The sequence below is a fragment of the Phoenix dactylifera genome, chromosome 2, assembly GCF_051530095.1.
Source record: "Phoenix dactylifera cultivar Ajwa chromosome 2, Ajwa_hap1_PhDact_Kaust_v1.1, whole genome shotgun sequence".
NCBI lineage: Eukaryota > Viridiplantae > Streptophyta > Magnoliopsida > Arecales > Arecaceae > Phoenix > Phoenix dactylifera.
Genome location: NC_143191.1, coordinates 37,268,490 through 37,296,120, shown reverse-complemented (window position 1 = coordinate 37,296,120; position 27,631 = coordinate 37,268,490). Strand labels below are relative to the sequence as shown.

Genomic DNA, 27,631 nt, shown 5'->3' with positions numbered 1-27,631 from the left:
CCGAGGGTTAAACCTCTTTTGGGGCTCTTCACAGAGTAATCTTCAGAGCCTATTCGATGGGCATTCGAAGATCAGTTGGGTGATTAGATTAATTAAGTTTAGAACTTAATTTATAATCTCATTTCAGATCTGAATTTAATCATGCAATGATTTTAGCATAATCGTTTAAACGATCCTGGCATATTGATCATGAATACTTGTAGTGGTAAATTGAAATTTGATTTCTTATGCATGCTGGAATTAAAATGTTTAATTCGGTTTTCCGCTGCATTTTTCAAAATTAAAAAAACTACGTGTGGCTTGATCCCCTTTGTGAAGGAGTACGTAGGCAACCCGAATAGGTACAGCCATTAATTTTTGAAAAAGTTATTAAATTTCAGCATGCTATCACTGCTAGTATCTTCGATCCCTTTCATCGAGGAGGGGTCAATTCCATCTCGACTCACAACTGACTATGCAAGTACTTGACTGCACCCAGTGACCTTCCGTCACTAGATTAGAAATTTAGGTAGCATGGAACCAAAGTACAGTGAGTTGCTTGCTAGTCACAGGTTGCGGTCTCAGGTCAGAGGGCCAAACTTATACCTATATCCACTCGGAACATCTCTTGACAGTAGAGCGTTCCGAAATTGGTCACGTTCAATAAAATATAATTTTGCACTTCACCTGTGTGGCATACCAGTATCTCCACACTCCTTGGTTAAGAGGACAACCAACGTATATGTCACACAACGACCCAATCTCGATAATGTTGTCGTTCTAGTAATAACATATCATTTGGTCGCGAACAAGTTTAAGGACTCAAAGATAAATCCTCCTTTATCATAACATAATTCCTAAGGACTTCATTATATAAGAGCTCATTTGAAGATGAAATGATGAATAATGCCAAATAACACTTTATTAATATGTCAATTTATTTACAAAATTCAATCATCAACATGCTGACAATTGACATTTAGGATACAATTCCCAACAGTGACATATATTACAAGTCCACCTCACCAATCAAATTACAATGCTCTTCTATTTCAATGCATATCGATATCCTATCCTTTTAATTTTTCCCCCTCCAAATAAGACTAGAGACTCCATGATACTAGAATTTTGCAACCATAGCAAATGCTTCATTTTATATAAAAGTTGGCCCAGGCTAGGTGATGTAAAACCTGGAGTTGCTTTATAAGCTTAGATATTATGACTCGATAGCATGGGCATAGTGGCAGCAATCGGGTAGATTAAATTAGATATGGGTTCGGTCAGATATAGGATAGATCTAAAATCTATCAATTTAAATCTGAACTCAATAATTTTTATTATAAGATGATCCAATCTGATTTACAACAAGTTGAATCAAATTAAAAATGGATAAAAAAATGAGTTAAATATTGCTATCCTTAAATTTTCAAAGCATGCTACAAGTCGAAGAGTATTGTTACACACCTCATAAGAGTATACAATGTCTAGAAGATGGTCAAGCTACAGTATTGGCTAGAGCGGTGCCCGTGAGCTACGATTTAAATTTTATAAAAAAATCCTCTCGAAATGGGTTCGAGTTATATCTTTCGTACGAAAGAATGATTGATCTTCTTTCGCGAGTTCGATCATTGGATTGCATATTGTAATGTTCTTCAAGCACTTTGAACTCATTTATTTATCCATCTGCATAGATTTTAAAGTGAACATGTACGAAAGAATGATTGATCTTCTTTCGCGAGTTCGATCATTGGATTGCATATTGTAATGTTCTTCAAGCACTTTGAACTCATTTATTTATCCATCTGCATAGATTTTAAAGTGAACATTGCATATTGCATGATACAATAGAATTCTTGTATCTCCAACCCTCTCCAAATACCCTACTTCGGCAGGATTCGGGCCGCGTGTCTCGCGCTAAAGACGACGCCCATCTGAGCGATGCACACAAATCTCAAAGCGCTCCAAACGCTCCTTTCATCCGCCCTAAACAGCTCTCCAGGCAAGCATTGCGCGATCCAACGGTGGATTTCGCGCGCAAGATACAACTCTGTCCCGTTTGGGCAAACCGACGTGAGAAGAGAGACGACGGCACGTGATCTTTGTTACGCAGACGGGAAAGTTTCCAGATTTTTTTTCGCAACGCTCCCTTCTCTCCACTCTCACGCCAGTTTTTAGGCATTTGCTTTCGCTTTCCACCCGGCCCCTCTCACTTTCCCCTGTCAGCGCTCGAAGCTCTACCGCTGCCCACCGAGCTGTCTCCACCGCCACCTCTCCGCCTGCCGCCGTTGGCCCATCTCGAAGAGAAGGATAGAGAAAAGGGGGAGAAGAAGAGCCACAGAGTCGCAAGAGATTAGGGCAAGATTTCTTCGCTTTTTGGGGCTATTTGCTGCTTAATTGAATTTTTTTACGAATATCTTCTTTTTAACATTTCACTACAATCGCTTCTACTCATACATTGTTATCTTTTTCTCTTTCCTTTCCTGGATTATGCTGGGATTTTTTTTTAAAAAAAGTTTCAGATGGTAGGGCCAAAATCCTCGGTTTTTCTTTTTAATCAAGAGAGGATTTGTTGTGGTAGTTTTGCCTAAACGATTTCTGAAGAATCACAGTATAACGGCGAGTAGATTAATCTATGGCGATAAATATCATGGATTATGCTAGGGTTAATAGATAAAATTTTAGATATTGATGATGTTATTTCTTACTTGGATGCCATGAGACTTACCTGGTTTAGATAAAAGGTGTTCGCTTAATAATTGTATTCCGTTAGATGGACAGAGGTCTTAGATTACGGCATCGTGTAAGTTATCTGTGTTAAAAAAAGTTTGAAAATTAAAATGTGGCCGGCTAATCTGTAAGAGTTTGATTGCTTTCACCGATTTTAGCAGCCAATTAAGTTTACTGTCAATATTTTCTTGCACAAAATCCAGTTAGTAGATGTAGTTTTGAAAATCCGTGGGCTGAGATGCGGATGGAATACTTAATTCTTGGAATACCGTTCGAAGGTGTAAGATGAACATAGGGCGAGAAAGTAGTGGAATTTTTCTTTTTAAGAGGCATTATACGAACAGGTGGATCTAAAATTCTTTCAGAAGAATGAAACTCTTGAATAAGAAGGAACCTGAGTGAGAAATACACGCGCAAGCTTTAATCTATGCGTGGTAGTTGGCATGATTTTATGCAAAAGACTAATGGTTCCTGTGTGTGTGTGTGTATATATATATATGCTAAAAAGTGGACAGCATATCAGTTGTTTCCTCTGCACTGGTCTTGTTTATCCTATGTAGTTTAACTGAGTAGACAAGATGGGACACCGATGGTGGGGTATAACTTTCGTTCTAAGTGCTTTTTTGATGGTGCACTCATGATATTTATGAGCCTTGTATTTAGTATGAGCCCCATGCTGCATGGAAATGGCTATGGCATATGAATGCGATACAATATGTATATTGCTAGGGTTTAAGAATAGTTAAATATATATTCTCTCCATTTAAAAGAATCTACAAAAAGAGGGCGGGCTTTGTCACAATGATGTGGTTGCTTCATTGTAACCTAGGTGCCATGGGTTCGAACACAAAAATAGCCTCTTCACTTTCAGGGTTAAGACTACGTACATTTGACTCTTTCCAAATCGTGCAATGGCAGGAGCCTTATGTACTAGGATGCTCTTTTTTATTTAGAAGAATCTACAAAATATAATAGATTATCACAATAATATATTTTCCACTAGGACGCTCTATAGTCTATATAATAATATCAACCATGGTCGGCAGAACCATCCCGAACCGTTCAGTTCGAAGGCATATCAAACCTTACCGGTGGCAGACCGGGATGGTCCCAGCAACCAAAATGAGAAACCAGCAATAAAGGGAGAGGAGAATGAGAGAGAGAGAGAGAGAGCGGGGGAGAGAAGGAGAGGGAGAGGAAGAAAGAGAGAGGGACGGTGGTGGCCGGCCGGCGGAGAGCCAAGGAGCCGCACGGAGGGACGGAGTAGGGGATCTGCCTCCGAGACCCCTGTTTGGCAGCCAGCCGGCGGAGGGCTGAGGAGCTGCGCAGAGGGGCGAAGGAGGGGCTCCGCTGGCCTCCTCTCTTTGTCCCTCTCTTTCCCTTCTCTCTCTCTCTTTGCCTCTCCCCCATCCCTCTACTGTGTTAGTACAAGCCCGACACTGAACGATATGAGAGTGTACCGATCCGTACCGTCGGATAACCGGTCTAAGCCCCGGTTCTAGCACAACAATCCTTCATATCAACATTCACAAACTCATCAATTAGTCTCATTCAAATCTATAGAGTACAATCCGTATGATAGCATTAATGTTCTATTGAAAAATAAAGAAAAATCAAAATCATCCATCATGAAAAGCTTAACATTCATCAAAAAATAATCCATCTCCTTGTTCCCTAAAGAATTTGAGAACTACCTAGATATTCATTTTAATTTTAAAATGAAGTTACCTAAATAAGCATAAAGATGCATCTTAATTGTATTCAATAAGTATCGATATAGGATGGCCCAGTGCACGAGGCTCCCACTATTGTGGGGTTTGGGGAAGGTCAGCTGTATACAACCTTATCCCTGCATGCAAAGAGGATGTTTCAATATTTCGAATCCGTGACCTTTAGGTTGCAAATAGCAACCTTGCCGTTGTGCCAAGACTCTCCCTCATCTGATGAGTATCGATATCCGAAATACATTAGCAAGCGATTCCAGGTACCTATTGGTCATACTTTTGGTCAGCACATCCTAAAAGAATCTTATAATCTGCTTGATATGAAACTATTGAACCACACCCAAGTGACCAAATAAGGTTCTCAAACAAATATAAGCAATGTTAGCCCTATTTATGAGATCTCGCTGTTTACCGTCCATAATTATAGGCTTTCACATGTCTCTCAGACAAATTCTTTTAAAAATTCTATTCCATGCTTGAAGTTTCTATCACATAGTTTCTAAACACCTTAGGCAACTTAATAGCTTTGGGTTGCTTCAAAGTTTGTGGCCTCAAGAGAAAAACTTATTTCCTGCTTCTCCATACTAAGGGCATTGTGGGACTTCTTTTTAAATAGTGCTTTTATTTATTTAAAAGACTTTGACATTTTTCAATCACATCACTTTCTATATAAGATTCTTTTGACATGTTCTCCTTCATGAATCATTTCTTCTCCTTCTTAACATTGTTATTGAACTTTTATAATTAAAATAATGAGTAATGTTCTGCATTGATATTTATTTGATATACATCATTGAATTTAATACAGCTTCCGTATTTGATTCATCATTAACCTCTTTAGGTAAGGCAAAATGGAACTATTAAGGCTATCGCTTCTTAGCTCTTTATGTTATCATATAAATATCTTTTTGTGCAGTTTATTATTTTTTTACTGTATAGAGATGAAATCTGATGTTCAAACTTGAATAAAAATTTATGCATAACACTGAAATATTAATTGGTTTCGTAGTATAAATTGTGAAAAACAACATGTTTGCTGGAAGCAGCTAATGATTTATAATTTCTTTTAGTACAATCTTCTTAATTTCTTTTCATACAATCTTTTTGAGATTTATGAAAGCATACTTTTCTTAGAACATTGTTTTTCATAGTCCTAAGTCTGTGGTCAGGAGGAGTTTGCCAATAAACTTTGCTTCTGTATATTTCTGAATGAAATTTATTACGCCTTGGCAGACCTGGTTTTTAAGAAGAGTAACTGGTAAATTTCCAAATTATATTTGTCTTGGAGGGAAAAAACCATGTTTCCACCCCTATGTGCTGGGCATTTTATAGGCGTTGATTTAAATTTAGGAGACAAACTTCCCTTTTAGCTTCACATAGAAATTTTGGTGCTGGTTTTAGTTTTTAATGATTGTATCTCTCCCTTGTCAGACAACTATCACAAATCAGCAGAATGGAACGAACTGAGACACCTTGCATAGTTCAAGCTCTACCAGCCTCCAATAAGAAGGACAAGGAATCACTTACAAAGCCAGTCACTGTTGAAGATAAAGAATCACCATTAAAGCTAGAAAGCACCACTAACAGTCCTCAGACACCATCAAGTTCTCGCTTTACTCGCTCCCAGGCTGCTCCGGACTGGACCACACATGAAATGCTGGTTCTTGTTAGCGAGATTGCTGCTGTGGATGAGGACTGGGTTAAAGCTCTCTCTTCATATCAAAAATGGAAGATGATATCTGACAACTGCGTGGCTTTTGATGTCATCAGGTCTTCTAACCAGTGCAAGAGGAAATGGGAGTCGCTGCTTGCTGATTATTGGAGGATCAGGGACTGGGAGTCCAGATGCGGAGTGGGTTCCTATTGGTGCTTAGAGGGTGAGAAGAGAAAACAATTTGGGCTTCCAGCTTTGTTTGACGAAGAGGTATTTGATTCAATGGATGCTGTTATTAAAGCACAGGAGACTCAATCAAGCTCAAGGGATAGTGATTCAGAAGGCCTTGTTGGTACAGCTGATGTTCAAATGGCTGATGGTGATGACGATTTAGGTATGTTAATTACCTTTTTCTCAGTTATGCCTTACACCATACGAACAGATGCCATTTACTTATTCATGGTGATCATGTATAAGGTTTATCTTTAAGTGGTCCTGAAGATACACCACCGCATTACTTTCCAAACTTATCACTGAGGAAATATGGAAGATGGAGGTGATACATGTAGTTCTTGATATAATCATGAGTTCAGAGGACTTAATTGGTATTGAGGCTCATAATTTCTGAAATCCCATTTCATAGACTCTTCAGCATTTTTCCAGAAAATATTTCCTAAAATTATATAACTCAGACAGCATTCTAGCTGAAGAGATGCTAGTTGTGCAAGCCTAATGTGAAAGCATAATGATTTTAAAAGGCATTTTTGAAGCTATTCTTCAAAATTTTTGACAAGATTCTGACCTTTCTTCATGTTAATGCACGGACTTATTATTAAATAAAAGCATGAATTAAAATTTGTAACTCATTGCCGTGTCATGCTTCTATTTGTTAGTTATCTGTTTTAGGCAATTGTACACTTCAAGTTATTTCCATGTAATCTTCTGTACCCCCATAAACATTTCACATATTCAATACCAAATTTCTTTTTCTGTAGTTGATATCTGCTTTTGTTTCTCTTCTATGGTTGTACATCTAGGCTTTATCTGGAGGACTTTAACCTGCAAAATCCTGATTCTTTCCTTTTTATTTTTTGAACAATTTATAAATTAATAATCATAGACTCGAGGAGTAGGAATTCTTTTGTATAAAATGAAGTATAATAAATAATAAGAAAAAATGTTGAGAACAGGATAACTTAAAAAACTCTGCTCAATATAGAAAATGTTGAATATATTGTTTAAGATATTTTCATAATTTGTAAACCAATCTCAGAAACATTTCTTGAAGATCATAACTTCCTTCTTAGCAAAAAAAAAAAAAAAATCATAACTTCCTTTTCAGGATTATAAAAGCATAATGTTGTGGTAAGCCCAAATGAAGATATCTTGGATGACATGGTAAACAGGTCTTCTAGCTGTTTGAGGGAAATTATATTTCTTCTTTCGAGAAAACTACAAAGAACCTCCCATGATTTATTTAAATATTTTTTTTCTTTTCACTTGAAGTAATAGTTCTGTTTCCAGCTTGCCCACCACTACCAAAGATGGAAAATGACGTACGGACATAAATTTTTAAGAAAGTTTTATGTTACTTCAACCCTAAATTTCTTTTTTAAACTATTGTAAAATTATACATTTGAAGATTGCATTACATAATTAGCACAACCATAATTAATACAACCAAGTACCTATGTGAAGATGCTTGAGTTATGTAAAAGCAAATTCCCACAGCAGTGGATGTTTTTTCCTCAAGTTTTATATATTTGAATCCCGGCCTGATCAGTTTTGGTTGTTATTCTCAATGTACATGTCCATGTCTGTTTTTCAAAATTTAGGTTCTGGGGAGAAAGAACCTAACGAGACTTTGACAAACACAGATAAAGGACGAGATATGGCCATGAAGCTGCAGGAGGATGCTCAACATATACATGCCATACTGAAAGGAGAGCTAGAGGATAGTTCTAGTCAGGTTCGTGCTCCTGTGGATTTGACAAAACCTAATGCTATAGAGACCGAGTTCACCAGGCGACAAGCCAATGAGCTCATCAAGGCTTTTGGGAGCCTTGTAAGCACTCTTAATCAGTTTACTGAGCTGATCAAGGATGGTGAATGTGAAGGAATTAAACCCGTAACTTCAACGGCACAGTGATCCAGTTCTTTTCATGAAGTTTTGGCTGTTTGAGCTCCTATCTTCATGAAGGCCGTCTAACAAAATGCATAGGTGCAATGGATCGATCACTATCGCACTGGCTTCAGATCTCTGTCTGGAGCACTAAAGTGGGGATGGTGAAACTTATCATAAGAGAAACTAAGGTAGACATACTATGCTTTTTCCACTAGAAAGAAGATCTGACTCTTGAGAACCTTCATATTTCCTGCTACCTTCATCTGGTTGCTATAGCGCTATCATCAATGTCAAAAAATGCAAAGTATTTGTGTGAGGGCGGTAACTGAAAGCAATAGCAGGAGCTGTCTGCAATGAGGAGGCTAGTTATCAGGAGGCCTGGCAATGGCCTAGGTGAGGGAGCTGCTGTAACCTCTTGTCATCTTGGTTACTTTCTTTATTAAGACCTACCCTCGACTGCCATAGGGCACTGTTAAAGTAATTAGAATCCTCTCTTGTGCTGCTTTACCTTCTATTAATAGATTTTTTAAATCTTAATGCAAGCTTTGCCGCACTGAAAAGAACTTTCATGAACAGATGAACTTGTAAAGCTTTCAGACTTTTTCTTGTCTTCTCTAGAAAGCAAGGGCGAGAAGCCATTGATTTCTTCACGGGTGTGATTCTTCATAGTTAATATCAGAAAACTTTTTGGTTTCATGATGAGGTAAAAGTGGATCTTTATCATTTATACAAGCAAATATCAGAAAAATATTGAATTAATGCAATCACATTTGCTGGGAGTATGAAATTATGAAACTGTACATGAATTTCAGCTCGTGTGGGGACAGGTCTATGAAATTTCTTATAGTCTTTCCCAGCTGTCACCAAGCAGCTGAACTGTTATTTTAGTGATAGCTGTTGTGTGAATTCAGTGGTTAGCCTGTCTACATCAAAGTTGGTGAATTCCCCGCTCTTTGTCAAGCTGGTGTAAGCTATGATCTTTCTTTTCTTTTTTTCCTTTTTTTTGAGGAAGGTGTAAGCTATGATCTGGCTTATTGAAATGGTTTTAGTCGTGCCTAAACTGTCTTGCCTGCCGAGAGACGTAGGCAAGAAGAGCTTCACCAGTTGTGCAACCGAATGCATCCTTTTTAATTGGGTCCAAGATTATAGAGAAGAGCCTCATTTTTGTGCCCTGCTTCAGAGTGCGAAATTTTAATCCATCTTGATAGTGTCTTTTTTAGATACGGGGAAAAAAAAAAGGGTCTTTGTGAAGTGGTGAAGAATTGCATGTTGAAATAACAGAAGAAAGATTTACATTCATGAGTGTTTCAGCCCGTAATTATTGTCAGGTTTAACACAGATTTTTAAACCATGCGTTGGTGAATCCTGGTGATTTTAACTGTTAGAGCAATATTCTGAGATTGGATTGGATATACCCAAGAGAAATTTTATGCCTCTCCTTTTGGCTGCCACTCTAATCATCAGACAGCTTTTAGTTAAATAATTAATATTAAAATCATGTCTAAATATACATAAAATAATAATATGACAACAATAATACCAACAAAACATCCCTGTCCTCAATAAGGCATGGATCTAAACAAAATCTCCACTCATCGTCGCCACGCTCAGTGAAATGACGACAGCAAGAAATCAAGCACGCAGCACAGAGTGTCACCCATATGTTAGACTAAAATTAAAACTAGAAATTGGTGGCTTTGGGTGGGGCAAAGTTTGGGTGCATAAACTGAAGCTAAGAAATTGGAGGGCCGGCCTTGGATCTCTCTCGGGACAGCTAAAAATCCCATGGACGCAGGAGACCCCGTCAAATCTCTCAACCCCATTCTCTCTTATTCGGTCGCCTTTCTCACCAACCTATTCTTGGGCCCCCACGCCGACTCCACCATCCCTCCCCAAAGCCATGTATTCAAAACTAATCTGCCTTCTCCTCATCCCCACCACCCATAACACCAATAGCCTCGCCACCCCTGACCCCTCCTCGACGCGCTAGCCCCACCGCCACCGCGCCATGGCCGGACGGGCCTCGCCATGGCCTCTACGGCTCCTCATGGTCCTCCTCACCCTGGCGGCATCCCTCCGCCTCTCCCATTCCAAGGACGTCGACGTCCTCCTCAAGTTCAAGGAGAGGCTGGCCCCCAATGGCGGCGACGCCGTGCTGCGTAACTGGGTCGCCGGCTCGACACCATGCGAGGGGAATGTCTCGCTGTGGACCGGCGTCATCTGCGACTCCGGGGATGTCTATGGGCTGCAGCTCGAGCACATGAAGCTGGCGGGCAAGCTGTCGATCGACGTCCTCGTGGACCTGCCGGTCCTCCGCACCCTGAGCTTCATGGGCAACGAATTCGAGGGGCCGATGCCGGACATCGCGAAGCTGCCTGCGCTGAAGGCGATATACCTGTCCAACAATAGGCTCTCCGGTGGGATAGCCGACGGCCTGTTTAAGAAGTTCCGGTCGATGAAGAAGGTGCACCTGTCGCACAACCAGTTCACCGGAAGGATCCCGACGTCGCTCGTCGGGCTGACGAGGCTGCTGGAGCTGAGGCTGGACGATAATAACTTCGAGGGGCCGATACCGGATCTGCGGCAGCCGGGGCTGTACCTGATGAACATCTCCCATAACAATCTGGAGGGACCAATTCCAGCTGGGCTCAGCAAGATGCAAGCTAGCATGTTTGAAGGTCAGTATTCTTTCAATTCTTGTCGTTCTTAATTTCTTCAGTATATGTGTGTGTGTCTCTCTCTCTGTGTATATATATAGATGTGCATGCATGCATGCATGCATGGGGAGATTTAACATAGAATTTATCTCAAAGGAGGAAATGGTGATGCAAATTAGCAATAAACACTTTCACGGAGATTTTGATTAGAATGAAGCAAGCAATATTGAAGGGAGGGCCCAGCATTGTTCCAAAGTTATTGCCTTATTGGAAATTAGATGGCTATGGCTCCAAACAAGACTGCCTAAGACAATGAGACATGAGAGGTGGAGAAGGCTTGCGTATTAGCACTTTGCAGCACAAAATTGAAAGGAAGTTAGAGAGCTATTGGCTTGGTAAATTTATTGTGCATTGGAGTTTATTAGATTTGACTTGCCTTGTCCAATAAGCTGTTTGCAGGATAAGGCGAGTTACAGCCTACTGATTAAGAAACCGGAACTCAACGTGAAAATATTAAAAGGAAAAACATACTTTCAGCCAGCATATATAAATTAGTAGTCTAATTTACAACAATATCGGGGGCATTTACTACCGAATACCGGAATATGTTTGATGAAGAAATTATTTGATGCCAAAACTACAGGTTTTGATCAAATAGTTTCCAATTGCTTGTGGATTATAATGAAATTAAGGTAGAGAAGAAAGGTTCTTAATTTTGATCAAGATTGTTCTGCAAGGAATCAACTCAAAAACTTACACGTTCCTTGAAAGTCTAACCGCTGCTCGGCAGTAACCAGAAACAAATGCTTGAAGAGCGATGAAGAAGATTGCATGCTAGTCAAACTGTTTTTTGTTAATCCATAAAGCTCCCCAAGAAAAAGATTAATTAAAAAACATTACAGATATATTGCTAGTTTTTAACTGCAGATCCAACTTATTTACTCACCAAAAGAAACAAAAGAATGATATGTTCATGGAACAATAACTAATAGAGAGTACTTATCATGAACTGCGTAAGATTTTACATATAAATGAAGAGCTTAAATAACAACTGGAAATGAAGTAGATATTTAGAAATAGTAACTAGAGGTTACAGAGGAAAAGAGGAGAACACAAGGCGGAAGCAGTAAAGGCAACGCTAGCACACATGTGGGAGCTAGGCATTAGTATTCCTAAGTGAGGACTCGCTTCAACACAGTTGGTGGAAAAGAAAAAAAATTTATACGATCGCATCAGAGTGTTGGCTTAGAATTTGAATGAACGATGCATGAAACACATCGCTGACTGAAGAAGTTAAAATGCCAACAAACTGAAAAGCTTCCAAAAGTTCCCTTCTTTTTGGTTTTTAGATGGCATCTGACTCGGTATTATCTGTGTAGGCAACAAAAATCTTTGCGGTCCACCACTTGATATCTCATGCGGATCATCACAAGCAGAACCATCATCATCATCGGAGAAGCTCTCCCCTGCTCTTCTAGTTATCATCATAATGATAGCCATCGGGGTACTACTCGCAATCATTGGCGTGATCTTTTTCATGCTCCGCCGTCCTCGCAAACAGATGGAACCAGGTCTTATTCCACACAGCATAACCAGGAAGATCGGTCCTTCAGATGCAGAGAAGCTGGAACAGGGCTCGGTGGAGTCCAGCGGAGGAGCGAAGAAGGTCGCAAAGGAAGAGCATGGGAAGCTGATGTTTGTTAAGGAGGGGGCTCAGAGGTTTGAGCTACAGGATCTGCTCAAGGCTTCAGCTGAGGTGCTGGGCAGTGGGAACTTTGGGTCCTCGTACAAGGCCGTCCTTTTCGATGGTCCGGCGGTGGTCGTCAAGAGGTTCAACAAGATGAATGGGGTAGGGAGGGAAGACTTCCAGGAGCACATGAGAAGGCTGGGGAGATTGTCTCACCCCAATCTGCTGCCTCTGGTGGCCTACTACTATAGGAAGGAGGAGAAGCTGCTGGTCACTGACTACATCCCTAATGGGAGCTTGGCTCACATGCTCCACGGTAATCCTCTCATTCCAGTGTCAGTTTTAGTTTCTAAACTTTTTAATGGCTCACAATAACGTATACATATATACATGCACGCATGCATACATACGTACGTACATGCATATGTACATATAAGAGCTCCTTATTCATGCTGAGTTCTTTGTTCTTTTTCTTCCTTTTGTTAACGTTCTTCTTTTGAGAGAAGCACGCACAGTACTTTTTCACGATACGTACTGATCTAGATCATGTTACCTATCAGAAGTATCTGACATATAGCAATGTACGTATTCTTTAGCGTGTACATTTGTATGTTTAGTATCACAGATGCATATTTGAGTACAGAAATACGCAAACTTTTATGATAAATGGCCCAAAAGATGCTAGCTCATGCTACAGATCTAAATTTTAAATCGCAGAAGAAATTGACGCTTGCTGAATTCCATCGATCCAAAACCATGCACTCTCTGAAATTTTCCGACACAAAGTATAATGCTTGCTTGCATGCGTTCTCGAGCTGAACTTTTCATGATTTATGGAGCAAAAGATGCTAGATTGAATACAAATAAAAATTTTTAAGGATGTAGATTGAACTAATGCCACAACCAAGCTATTAATTACCCTCCTAACGTGGTATGTCCCTTCGCAGGTAGAGGCGGCTCGAACCTTCCACCGCTCGATTGGCCTACACGCCTAAGAATCGTCAAGGGTGTAGCAAGAGGCCTCGCTTTCCTCTACGAGGAGCTCCCCATGCTGACTCTACCTCATGGCCATCTCAAGTCCTCAAATGTGCTTCTCAACGACTCCTACGAGCCCCTCCTGACGGACTACGCCCTCGTCCCGGTGATGAACCAGACGCATGCCTCGCAGATCATGGTGGCCTACAAGTCCCCGGAGTGTGCAGAAGGCGGCAGACCATCGAGAAAGAGCGATGTATGGAGCTTTGGTATATTAATTCTAGAGATCCTGACGGGGAAGTTTCCAGCCAATTATCTCCGGCAGGGGCGAGCGGGCACGGACTTGGCGAGCTGGGTGAACTCCGTCGTGAGAGAAGAGTGGACCGGCGAAGTCTTCGACAATGAGATGAGTGGGGCCGAGAATGGCGAGGGAGAGATGTTCAAGTTGTTGCAGATTGGATTGGGTTGCTGCGAGATGGATGCTAAGAAGAGGTGGGATCTGAGCATGGTGCTCGAGAAGATCGAGGAGTTGAGAGAAAAGGAGAATCGTGAGGAGGGCTCTTCATTTGCTAGCGAGGGCCAAGCGAATACCTCGAAAGCTATGACCGAGGATGAGCTCTTTTTCTCTACAAATAACTGATGAGTATCTCAGTGACGAAAGGTTTGAGACGATGTGTGTTCGAGCATTTACATTTCAATTTGAAACACTTTTAAGGTGGATTAGTGATGGCATAGCTTGCTTTCTTCTCTATAAATGTTTGAAGTGCGGTAAAGTAGTAGATTCGTAATAGTTTGATGTGTTGTAGGATTTGAGCTTGAGTTACCCATTTTCTCCGCGTTTCTCTTTATGCTTCAAGTTTTCCTCAATGAATTCATAAAATTGCAGAGCCAAACTTAAATCAAACTCCACAGAACTGCTTGTGAGCATAAGTGAATCTGCTTTCGTGAATTATTTATCTAAAAGTCATTCTCATTTCACTAGGGATTGCTTTATCTTTTAGTTACCACACCACCAAAGAAAGCCAATTCTGATTGGATTATAACTCTTGGCTACTAAGAAGTGATAATAACGGTTGTTAGTAAAATATTGATTAGATTTAACAAGGCGGTAGAGTCTGCGCATTCAAAACTTTATATCCTTAATTTTTTTTTGTGTGTCGATGCGTGTTAGCCAAATATATATCAGGATCATGCCAACATACTTTAATAGAGAGGATCAAAATTGCTTAAGTCGATGACCATTAGCTTCAAAAGATCAAAAATAATGTTGAGTCAGATTTTTAATCAAAATTTATATATTAGAATGAATATTAAGATTTATAAATTATTATTATTTTGATATAATCTGCATTATAAAATCCGCCCTATACGGTTACATTTTGAATTTAGAGCGTCACAGATTTGGTAATGGTGTGTCAATGCTTTTGAATTTGGGACGGATCGGAAGTACCCTTCTCTCACGCATAAAGTGGAAATAACCGCCCCGGCCAGAACCAAATTAAGCCGCCCCTCCCTGCCACTTGAAACAATATCATCACTTCCTTCACCTCGACCCCTCCCGGAGGGCGGTTTCCAAGAATTCAGAAATCCTGGCTCCGAATCGAGAACCGCCGAAGGCCTCGGAGCTTCGCCGGAGGCTCCGCCATCGCGCCGGTAGCGCAGGACTGGTCTTCAAGAACGAGTTCTTCGATCGCCAAGAACTCGAGCGCGGCGTCCGAAGGCGATCCTAAAGCAGGAGCGGTTGGCAATGGCGATCTAAAGGATCGGTTTGGCGAGGGCAACGATCTTGGTGGGGAGAAGAGGGCGCAGGACTCGTCTTCAAGAACGAGTTCTTCGATCGCCAAGAACTCGAGCGCGGCGTCCAAAGGCGATCCTAAAGCAGGAGCGGTCGGCAATGGCGATCTAAAGGATCGGTTTGGCGAGGGGAACAATCTTGTCGAGAAGAAGAAGGCGCAGGACTCTTCTTTAAGAACGAGCTCTTCGATCGCCAAAAACTCAAGCGCGCGTCCGAAGGCGCTTCTAAAGCAGGAGCGGTCGGCAGTGGCGATCTAAAGGACCGCTTTGGCGAGGGGAACGATCTTGGTGAGGAGAAGAAGGCGAGTTCGCTGCCCCTTCTGCTGCGGTGAAGTTCCAGTAGGGTTTGTAGACCGGCCTTCCGCTCCGCTGCGCTCTGTTTTCACTCGGCTCTTGTTTTATTCCGATGATCAAAGTCAAGATCTTTTCTTTTTCTTCCCTTCTTCTTCCTCTTGGGTAGGATATCTGGATTCTTCTTTTAATAAAGAATTTCTAGTTCTCTGCATTAGAGGCTTTTCGCTTCAATAGATAGCACAAATACCACTGCATATTTCTTGGTTGTGCGTTCAACATCATGGATTGCATTCTGAGGGCTGCACTCCTTAATGCGGATTGCCATATTTTGCGTTGTATTCTCTCCATTCTTTTAGATCCTTAATCACCACTGTCTTCCTGAGAAAGGGACTTAAAAGGGGAACACGTTACCTGGACTAGGGCTGTTAACAAGCTGAGAGGCTCGAGCTCGGCTTGTTTCACAAATCCTCGGGCTCGGGCTTGGTACCAAGCTTTGTATTAGGCTCGAGCTCGGGCTTGCCTGGGAGGCTCTGGCTCGGGCTCGGCTCGGCTCGTTAACAGGCCAGCTACCGACACCATCTTCTCCCCACTCTGATGGGGAGCCAACATCCCCACCGGAATTCAGGGACCGTCGGATCCAAGGAGTTCTACACCAAAAAAGACAAAATAGGAACATATCCGAGAATAGAAGAGAACGAGAATCGCATCGAAAGTCTAGGATTTGGGAGGAGGTACCTCTCTTGACCGGCGATGTCCCAGATCTGAGCATCGGAAGTCTTCCTCTTCCGCTTCTCCTCCTCAACCTTCTTTTCCCCCTCCTCCTCCTCTTCCCCTTTCTCCGCCTCCCTGCTCGCCTCTCCTCCGACCACCGCCTCCTCCACCACTGGATCCCTCACCGCCTCTCCCTCCCCCTAAGGAGATCTGTCCTCCGAACTCTTCTTCTTCTCCTCGAGCATTTCGAAAACCATCGGATCGAAGAGACCCTAGAGCCTAGAGGAAAGCGGGGATTGTATGAGAGGCTGAGAGCCGAGGGTTTTAGACTAAAATAGGATGAGGTGGCAGGGGTCGGGGAGTAGAAACGGCCAAATGGGGCGATGGATGGCCAGGATGGGTTTGAAATTTAATTTGGGCTTACGAGCCCAAACGAGTTGCTCGGGCTCGGATTTAAACGGGCCTCATTTTGGATTCGGGCTTGGGCTCGTTTGACTAACGAGCCAAGCTCGAGCCGAACTTTTACTGGGCCGAGCCCGAATAGCTCGGCTTGTTAACAGGCCTAACCTGGACCCTTTCTCGGATAAAATTAGTTTCATGGTCAAACTTAATTACCAATTAAGTACTTATAACATGTCAATGATAGTGCCTCACTTCACAGAAAATTTAGTGTGTTGCATCTGAGGTTTTTTTTTTCCATGAAACTCTAGAGTTTGAAACTTGATTTGTGGAAACCTCTTATAAACGTTTCGATTGGAAAATCTTCCTACTTAAAATTATATATGTAAGACGTAAAATAAGGATCTATGAAACAGAATTTGTCACGCCCCGGATCCGGATCCGTGATACGGCCGTGCTATTGCCGACTAACGCCCACAGTAGCACGCAGCCTCATACAGGGGTAACAGGTAGCCAAAAGGATTCATCCTTATATATATATTAAAAGTTTGCAGTACAACCTTCAAGTTTGAAACCAAAAATACAGAACTTCTATGCTATTCAAATGTACAGAAGTATATAAGCTTCTCCAAAAATACGAAGCTCTGTAACAAAATAAAAACATATCTGATGGCGATCACTGGTGAGGATCTGAAAGAAAACGAAACATAAACAGATGTGAGCTACACGGCTCAGTAAGTAATCCTGCATAATCCTACCGGATCAACCAGTAGACTAAACATGTAAATCAGGGTTTTGAGAAGCTGACATGCATGTTTATCTAATAATCATCCTGGCATAATAAGTATGCAATTTAAACAAAGCAGTAGTGCAAATCACAAAATTTTCATATTATATGCATATGAAACCGTGCCCCCGACATGCCGTGGTCCATTCTCTCGGATGCTACTGCGAAGTCCATTCGGCCACTGGCGGGGCCAGCTAGTCATTCTCGGCCACTAGCAAGGCCAGCGAAGTTATTCTCGGCCACTAGCAAGGCCAGCTCAGTTGCATTCGATCAGTAGCATCTTTGAGCCATTACAGTGCCTCTTGGCTAGCTAAGACTTTACAAACTTACATGCATGATATCAGTATCATCATGTCGCATACATAGCCATAGCTTCTGTAATCATGCAAGTTACTTATGCATTGTAACATATCAGGCATGAAACATATATACTTAAAATAAATGCTTAGGAAACATTAATAACATAACATGATCCATAACAGGATTAGGACAGGTTACTTACATTCTTCACTAATCATGCATACACTTCAAATTGTATGAAAAACACTGGTTCATCTTATAAAACGTAATACAAGATCTACGATAGGATTAAGACAGATTACTTACTTTAATTCGCTTTCCAAATTGCTCAAGTCCAGGTGACAGATCCTTAATCACCTAAAATCATGTCATAATAACAATATGTTATTTCTTTTTCTACCTGAAATTTAGCCCAAGCCTAATTCCTCTGTATTGGGGTCTTGGCTGGGCTCATAAGTCTTAATTGGCCTTCCGATTGGCCACTAAGCTTAATTCCCAGCTTAATTGGGTTTAATTTCGGGTTTAGGGTCACTGTGACCCGTTTGGGCCTGAGTCAGGGTCAATCCGGGATCAATTTGGCCCCCAAATTAATTACATTGGCTTGAATTGGGCTTTAATTGGGCCGATTTCCATTAGTTTGGTCTGTTAGGACCAATTCCAGCTGAATTGGGTTTGGGCCTCATCCAATTTGGGCTTAATTTTGATTAAATTCATAGTCTGGGCTCGTCCAGACTTAGCCCAATTTAATTGGGCTCGGATTCAGGTTCAATTGGGTTCAGATCCCACTCAATCTCTCATCCGGGTTCACCCAACTAGATTGGGTCCGGTTTAATTGGGTTTACTTAACCCATTTCAATTATATATATATATATACACACATATATACATATATATATATATATATATATATATATATATATATATATATTTATTTATTTATTTAAGCTTAACGGGTTGCGGGTTCGGATCCGACCCGCAAACCCGTTACCATTTTTCTTTCTTTCTTCTTTGTTTTCGCCGAGACCCTAGCCTCCGGCCGAGCCCTCGGCTTCCTTCTTCTCCTCCGGCCGGATCTACGGCCTCCTCTCTCTCTCCTTTCCTCCCTTGCTCTCTCTTTCTTTTTTTTTTTCTTCTTTATTTTCACCGAAACCCTGACTTCCGGCCCACCGAAACCCTCCTCTTCTTCCTTTTTCTTCCCTTGCAGGCGGCCGGGGAGACGAGGCTCCCCCCGATCTACCAACCGAGGTGGAGTTTCCCCACGGAGCGCCGGCGGAAGGGAAGGCCAGCCCTTCCTCCCTCCGAAGTAATGCCAGAGAGGGGAAGGGCTCGGAGATGGGTCGGGATCCGGCTATAAACGAGAGCATCCACCCGCTCCGTCCACGGCAAGGCATGGTCGGAGAGGATGAAGCCTCAAAGTCCGGTGAGTTCTTTTCTTTTCTTTTTTTTTTGTGGGAGTCTCGCCACCACCTCTCGGCCGGCGGAGAGGTAGGGCTCGGCTGGGGCTGGCGGCCTTGAGGCCGCGTTGGTCGCCGGCACGGCAGACCCGGCGGCCCTTGGCTGCCCCTCAGCCCTAGGGCAGCCACGGCCGGGGCCTGTCACCCGCAGGCCGAGTCCGGCTGGGCTCGGCCCGGGTGGCGTTGGGCTCGGCTTGGGCCGTTCTCAGGCCGGCCCGCGGCCTGTGGGTCCGGCCCACGGCCCTCCTCCTGTTTTTCTCTCCCGTGCCGGTCTCCCCCTCTCTGTGCCAGTCTCCTCCATTCTGTGCCAGTCTCCTCCATTCTGTGCCAGTCTCCTCCCCTCTGTTTCATCAGTGAAACAGAGGGGAGAATACCCCACAGAGGGGTTTCTCCTTGCTTTATGATTTTATTAACAGGGAGTCCATACCTGGTTTTAGTCGGGTGTAGTCGGGTGTAGTCGGGCAGTGCTTCCTCCCTGGTAGTCCCCCCTTCTTCAGAGCTCCAGGGCTCCTTGGCCTTAGGCTCCAGGGCTCCGGCTCCCTCTCTCTTTCTCTCGTTCGGTGTTTAGGGGGGTCTGTGACTTGGGGTTGCCGGCAGAGGCTTAAATAACTGATTAGAGGATGAAACCCTCCTCTGAGACGTCCCATCCTCTCCTTTCCTCCATACTCCGGGACTGGCCGCCGCCCCCCCTTGTCTCCGGCGCGCCGGCATCGGCTGCCAGCAGGGGTGAGGGTCACCTTTCCCTGTCGGTCTTATCCCTTCGTATTTTAATATTTTTTTTTTCTGATAAGTATTATAATTATACTGCCTACAGTGACATTTGGGCCCAACCCTTAGCTGGGCCCATTTCTTATTGGGCCTAGTAGGTTCTGGGCCCGGACATTACATCCTACCCCCCTTAAAATAAATTTCGTCCGCGAAATTATACATACCTCTATCTTCGAAGAGCTGGGGGTAACTTTGGCGCATCTCCTCTTCAAGTTCCCAGGTGGCTTCCTGTTCAGTGTGGTTGGCCCACTGAACTTTGACATAAGGAATGGTACGCCTCCGAAGAATTTGCTCCTTCTTATCGACGATGCGCAGAGGAGCTTCCTCATAGGTCAGGTCTTCATTTATCTGCAGGGGTTCATACTGTAATACATGACTGGGATCTGGGATGTACCTGCGTAGGAGGGAGACATGAAAGACGTCGTGTACTCCTGATAACTCTGGAGGTAGGGCCAGCTTGTAGGCGACCTTGCCCACTTTAGCGAGAACCTCGAATGGGCCGATGTAGCGGGGACTTAACTTGCCGTGTCTTCCGAATCGGGTAATACCCTTTGATGGTGAAATTTTTAGGAAGACAAAGTTCCCCTCCAAAAATTCCAAGGCCCTTCTTCCTCTGTCAGTCCATCTTTTCTGTCTATTCTGGGCAGCCTGAAGCCTTTGCTTAATCAGGAGCCTTGGAGACTGGCCCCTCTCCTGGTGCGAGGTCGATATCAAATTCGATCTCTCGGTCTGGGGGTAATCCCAGTAATTCCTCCGGAAAAACATCCGGATATTCTCTAACTACTGGAATATCTTCCAGTTTGATCTCTTTCTGAGCATTCTTTACACAGGCCAGATAGGCCATACACCCCTTTTTCAGAGCCTTTCCAGCTTTCAAAGCGGAAATGAAGTGCAATGTGGGAGCACCCTGAAGGGGTATGTCGCCCTGAAAGAAAAATTCTTGCTCCCCAGGTATCCGAAATACCACCCTAGTCCATGCCCAAGATAATATCAAAGTTTTGCATGTCAAGTTGTAAAAGATTTGTCTCTAACTCTTTTTTTTTTTTTCTATCTGAATTATGCAATCTCTATGTTTAGTGTCAACAATTGCGGTTTTCTGAAGGGGTGTAGCAACATGCCATGGTTCCACTAATTTCTCAGATATGCTATGTAATTGTCTGGAAAAGCTAACTGACACGAAAGAATGCGTAGAACCAAAATCAAATAGAATGAGGGCAGGAACCGAGTTGACCAGAAGTGTACCTGTCACCACCTGATCGCTAGCACTGGCATCCTGTCGCGTCAGTGCGAAAACTCGAGGGTTACCCCTCGATCTCTGGTCCTCTGGTGCAGTGTGTCTGGGCTCGTCCTTCCTTCGACTCGGGCAGTCGCGGGCGATGTGTCCTGTCTGCCCGCAAGAGAAACAAGCTCCGGTCTTTATTAAGCAGGGTCCGCCATGGTTCCTACCGCAGGTGGGGCAGCTTCTGTTCTGTTTCTTCTTGGGCTCCGACCCCTTGCTGCCCCCGGATCCACTACTCTGAGCTCCCGACGATCGGGTCCTCTTCATGTCTTCTCTCTCTCTCCCGGACCGTATCAGGTCAGCCTCAACCTTTAAGGCTCGGTCCAGTACATCCTTGTAGCTTGAGAACAGATGGGAGGATATTCGGGATCGAATCCCGTACCTCAATCCCTGTTCAAACCGGTTCACCTTACTTCTCTCCTCCTCCATGAACTGGGGGCAAAATCGTCCCAGCTCGTTGAATTTATTGGCATACTCCAGAACAGACATCCGATCGGTCTGGGTCAGCGCCAAGAATTCATTCTGCTTAGACTGGTTGACTGAATCCGGAAAATATTGGTTGTAAAACAACCTCTTGAAGTCCCTCCATGTAAGTCCGTCGACAGCATAGGCTGTCTCCACGGCCGTCCACCAGAACTCGGCATTCCCCTTCAACATAGAGGTCGCCATTCGGACCTTCACCTCATCGGGAAAAAGAAGAGCTCGGAACATCTTCTCTATTTCCCAGATCCATGCTTCTGCTGCCATAGGGTCAGGCCCACCCTCAAAGGTCGGAGGGTTTAGTCGGCGAAACCTCTCATAGCAGGTGCCTGCCGGTGGCATAGCGGCCAGCTGCATCATCTGCTGCTGTTGCAGCACTTGTGCCATGAGCTGATACACTCCGGCTAGGCCTGCCTGACCCGCTGCAGACCGTGGGGTATCCGGGGAAGCTGACCGCTCGCTGGGCTCCGGGGAGGGTGGTCTCCGGTCGTCGTCCATATCTTCCTAATGATCGCCTAGCAGTCAACAATTTTTTTTTTTTTTAAGTGAGGTTATGATAAACTAGCATATTATAACATTTTCTATGACGGTGACATTCTTAACTACCCCTTTCCTTAGGCATTTTATGGTTATTCTATTGTTTAACCTAAGGCTCTGATACCACTATATGTCACGCCCCGGATCCGGATCCGTGACACGGCCGTGCTATTGCCGACTAACGCCCACAGTAGCACGCAGCCTCATACAGGGGTAACAGGTAGCCAAAAGGATTCATCCTTATATATATATTAAAAGTTTGCAGTACAACCTTCAAGTTTGAAACCAAAAATACAGAACTTCTATGCTATTCAAATGTACAGAAGTATATAAGCTTCTCCAAAAATACGAAGCTCTGTAACAAAATAAAAACATATCTGATGGCGATCACTGGTGAGGATCTGAAAGAAAACGAAACATAAACAGATGTGAGCTACACGGCTCAGTAAGTAATCCTGCATAATCCTACCGGATCAACCAGTAGACTAAACATGTAAATCAGGGTTTTGAGAAGCTGACATGCATGTTTATCTAATAATCATCCTGGCATAATAAGTATGCAATTTAAACAAAGCAGTAGTGCAAATCACAAAATTTTCATATTATATGCATATGAAACCGTGCCCCCGACATGCCGTGGTCCATTCTCTCGGATGCTACTGCGAAGTCCATTCGGCCATTGGCGGGGCCAGCTAGTCATTCTTGGCCACTAGCAAGGCCAGCGAAGTTATTCTCGGCCACTAGCAAGGCCAGCTCAGTTGCATTCGATCAGTAGCATCTTTGAGCCATTACAGTGCCTCTTGGCTAGCTAAGACTTTACAAACTTACATGCATGATATCAGTATCATCATGTCGCATACATAGCCATAGCTTCTGTAATCATGCAAGTTACTTATGCATTGTAACATATCAGGCATGAAACATATATACTTAAAATAAATGCTTAGGAAACATTAATAACATAACATGATCCATAACAGGATTAGGACAGGTTAGTTACATTCTTCACTAATCATGCATACACTTCAAATTGTATGAAAAACACTGGTTCATCTTATAAAACGTAATACAAGATCTACGATAGGATTAAGACAGATTACTTACTTTAATTCGCTTTCCAAATTGCTCAAGTCCAGGTGACAGATTCTTAATCACCTAAAATCATGTCATAATAACAATATGTTATTTCTTTTTCTACCTGAAATTTAGCCCAAGCCTAATTCCTCTGTATTGGGGTCTTGGCTGGGCTCATAAGTCTTAATTGGCCTTCCGATTGGCCACTAAGCTTAATTCCCAGCTTAATTGGGTTTAATTTCGGGTTTAGGGTCACTGTGACCCGTTTGGGCCTGAGTCAGGGTCAATCCGGGATCAATTTGGCCCCCAAATTAATTACATTGGCTTGAATTGGGCTTTAATTGGGCCGATTTCCATTAGTTTGGTCTGTTAGGACCAATTCCAGCTGAATTGGGTTTGGGCCTCATCCAATTTGGGCTTAATTTTGATTAAATTCATAGTCTGGGCTCGTCCAGACTTAGCCCAATTTAATTGGGCTCGGATTCAGGTTCAATTGGGTTCAGATCCCACTCAATCCCTCATCCGGGTTCACCCAACTAGATTGGGTCCGGTTTAATTGGGTTTACTTAACCCATTTCAATTATATATATATATATATATACACACATATATACATATATATATATATATATATATATATGTATATATTTATTTATTTATTTATTTAAGCTTAACGGGTTGCGGGTTCGGATCCGACCCGCAAACCCGTTACCATTTTTCTTTCTTTCTTCTTTGTTTTCGCCGAGACCCTAGCCTCCGGCCGAGCCCTCGGCTTCCTTCTTCTCCTCCGGCCGGATCTACGGCCTCCTCTCTCTCTCCTTTCCTCCCTTGCTCTCTCTTTCTTTTTTTTTTTTTTTTCTTCTTTATTTTCACCGAAACCCTGACTTCCGGCCCACCGAAACCCTCCTCTTCTTCCTTTTTCTTCCCTTGCAGGCGGCCGGGGAGACGAGGCTCCCCCCGATCTACCAACCGAGGTGGAGTTTCCCCCCGGAGCGCCGGCGGAAGGGAAGGCCAGCCCTTCCTCCCTCCGAAGTAATGCCGGAGAGGGGAAGGGCTCGGAGATGGGTCGGGATCCGGCTATAAACGAGAGCATCCACCCGCTCCGTCCACGGCAAGGCATGGTCGGAGAGGATGAAGCCTCAAAGTCCGGTGAGTTCTTTTCTTTTTCTTTTTTTTTTTTGTGGGAGTCTCGCCACCACCTCTCGGCCGGCGGAGAGGTGGGGCTCGGCTGGGGGCTGGCGGCCTTGAGGCCGCGTTGGTCGCCGGCACGGCAGACCCGGCGGCCCTTGGCTGCCCCTCAGCCCTAGGGCAGCCACGGCCGGGGCCTGTCACCCGCAGGCCGAGTCCGGCTAGGCTCGGCCCGGGTGGCGTTGGGCTCGGCTTGGGCCGTTCTCAGGCCGGCCCGCGGCCTGTGGGTCCGGCCCACGGCCCTCCTCCTGTTTTTCTCTCCCGTGCCGGTCTCCCCCTCTCTGTGCCAGTCTCCTCCATTCTGTGCCAGTCTCCTCCATTCTGTGCCAGTCTCCTCCCCTCTGTTTCATCAGTGAAACAGAGGGGAGAATACCCCACAGAGGGGTTTCTCCTTGCTTTATGATTTTATTAACAGGGAGTCCATACCTGGTTTTAGTCGGGTGTAGTCGGGTGTAGTCGGGCAGTGCTTCCTCCCTGGTAGTCCCCCCTTCTTCAGAGCTCCAGGGCTCCTTGGCCTTAGGCTCCAGGGCTCCGGCTCCCTCTCTCTTTCTCTCGTTCGGTGTTTAGGGGGGTCTGTGACTTGGGGTTGCCGGCAGAGGCTTAAATAACTGATTAGAGGATGAAACCCTCCTCTGAGACGTCCCATCCTCTCCTTTCCTCCATACTCCGGGACTGGCCGCCGCCCCCCCTTGTCTCCGGCGCGCCGGCATCGGCTGCCAGCAGGGGTGAGGGTCACCTTTCCCTGTCGGTCTTATCCCTTCGTATTTTAATATTTTTTTTTTTTCTGATAACTATTATAATTATACTGCCTACAGTGACATTTGGGCCCAACCCTTAGCTGGGCCCATTTCTTATTGGGCCTAGTAGGTTCTGGGCCCGGACATTACAGAATTCATATTTCCATTTTCTACATAAAGTTAAAGACAAGAAATTTTTATCGTATGAGCTACATGTTCACCTCGTTTTTGAGTAGTTATTAAATTTTCACTCATTCTCTCTCTCTCTCTGCTTTTACTAAAACGGACGATTCATACAGTTTTAGTACAAATACATTCAAGAAGGTTAGAAAACAATAAGTTCCAGTGCGTTCTAGGCAATCCCCTCTTTCTAACCCATTGGGCATCTCCAGAGTAATTAGCCACATACGAGATCATCCAGTCCGTAATTTAATTAGCCTCTCTGAACACATGCTTGGCCTAGAAGGCCACACCGCCACTGCTTCTTAAGATTCGTTATATTCTCCCTCTTCTTCTGGCCTCTATGAATTATGAAGGCCACCTTCACCTGATTGCATTCCTTTTGCTGCTTGTCAGTGTGACGCTGTCAAGTGTTGCTTACTGCCATTGGTGCCTCTGTATGTAGATAGGGGTAGGAGATGCTATATATCTTAAGGGTCCACACAAATGAGGTACATGTTGAAAATAAGCAAAAGCATGAAATGGACATATTCATGGAAAAGGGTTTAACCAGGTAGGGTTATATACCTTGATAGACTTTCATAAAAAGATATTTGAGGAGCTACTTGGCAGAACCGGCAAGATTTTGAGGGTGCTGACTACGGGAGACGTGTTGCAGGATGGTTGTCTTTATGTTCTGGTAATCCTGCACCTGCCTTCGATTTACGAATGCCCTATTATGTGTGCCTGAAGTCATATATATGATAACTATGGATAATAAGACTTTGAAGCACTAAAGTCTTAACATGTGTAGAATTATCAGCACATTTTGAAGTCAAATAAACATATATGGCAGGTCTAAGAGCTAATAATTCTCGATGAGTATCAATAAATTTATCAGATCACTGAACTCATCTTTGACTGATCCATTTTTCAAGTTAGCCCAGGCCATGAAGCACAACCCAGGGCTTTTCTTGATGGTAAAGGTAGTGGATCCTGTAGAATCACCGAGTGGATAGTACGAATTGATGGTGGTGGTGCTTTTATAATATTTTGAATCTAATTGATTTTGGCTAAAATTTTGATGATGCATGACTGTCATTGCTGACAGTTGTTTAACCATGTTGATGAAACATACTGCTGTTAATATGATTCGTTTTCTATATAATCATGCTATTGCCCTGATTATCTGATGACATTTATGGTGGAGCCATGCAGGTCTCTTGAACCTCCTCGAGATACCGTCAATTTGTTTGCCCAATTGCCTCGACCCATGGATCCAGGCTAGGGGTTGAAACCTGAAAGCCGTCGTCGAGATTTTCTTCTCTTATGCATCAAGCTGCCGTGTGGCCATTTTGGCCCCTGGCCGGCCTAGTGGCAGCAAATGCAGATTCTGCGGTACAAGCCTATGGTGGATTGGACGAGACAAAAACTTTGTCCGGAGCGTTCAACTAAGTTCCCAAGGTATGCACAAATCGTTGTGATCGCTCTCAGACAAGCCTACCTTTTTATGCACAATTATAATTTTATCTCTTGAAAAAGGAAAACAGAGGAAAAAAAATTTGGGAAAAAAAAGGAATGGAATTTAGACAGGTAGCTTTTATGTGTTGCTACAGTTTTGGGACTTGCTGTATGCCAACCGGGCTGGCGGGCTGATACATAACAAAATAAAAGATTTTTTTTTTGCTATTGGTCTGAGTAGATTTCATGGTCACCATTGTTTTAGAAATCATTTTGCCCTGATTTTTTAATTTAATCTGATATGTTAGCAATTCAATAATTCGATGTACTTTTTGTGACCTACAAAATCCCAAAAATGGAGGGTCCTTTGTTTCCTTTCTCTTATCCTTTTGGAATGAAGCTGCATTGGTTTTCCCAATCCTTCTCTTAAAGAAAAAGATATACAGATTCATGACTTTACTGCTATAAGCTGCTATATATATATATATAAGACTGAATGATGGCCTGTTCTAGATGTACCAGCGTTCATGGCTGCTAAAAATGTGAGGGCTTTCAGAGTAACATGAGTGCGAAGTTGAAGCTCGCCCACCTGCAATATGGCTCGCAAACTAACCTCGACGAGCACCATCTGTTAGCAATACACACACGTACACGTTTAGTTCTCAATTGAAGAACCCTCCT

The 27,631-nt window shown here is 43.4% G+C and overlaps 2 protein-coding genes across 3 annotated transcripts; both read left to right on the top strand.

Moving 5' to 3' along the window:
• Positions 1-2,046: 2,046 nt before the first annotated feature.
• On the top strand, positions 2,047-8,905 carry LOC103701445 (sequence-specific DNA binding transcription factor). Of its 2 annotated transcripts, none has more exons than XM_008783490.5 (3): positions 2,047-2,334; positions 5,862-6,478; positions 7,920-8,905. In XM_008783490.5, exons 2-3 carry the CDS (start codon positions 5,884-5,886, stop codon positions 8,231-8,233), a joined length of 909 nt encoding a protein of 302 aa, XP_008781712.1. In that variant the 5' UTR covers positions 2,047-2,334; positions 5,862-5,883; the 3' UTR covers positions 8,234-8,905. The 2 variants fall into 2 exon arrangements, with proteins under 2 accessions (XP_008781712.1, XP_008781713.1); XM_008783491.5 differs by having other exon boundaries at positions 2,061-2,334; positions 7,962-8,905.
• A 137-nt stretch (positions 8,906-9,042) lies between these two features.
• Positions 9,043-14,301, top strand: LOC103701446 (pollen receptor-like kinase 1). The gene is made up of 3 exons (XM_008783492.6): positions 9,043-10,887; positions 12,246-12,869; positions 13,501-14,301. The coding sequence occupies exons 1-3, from the start codon at positions 10,218-10,220 to the stop codon at positions 14,166-14,168; spliced, it is 1,962 nt and encodes a 653-aa protein (XP_008781714.3). The 5' UTR covers positions 9,043-10,217; the 3' UTR covers positions 14,169-14,301.
• Positions 14,302-27,631: the final 13,330 nt, after the last annotated feature.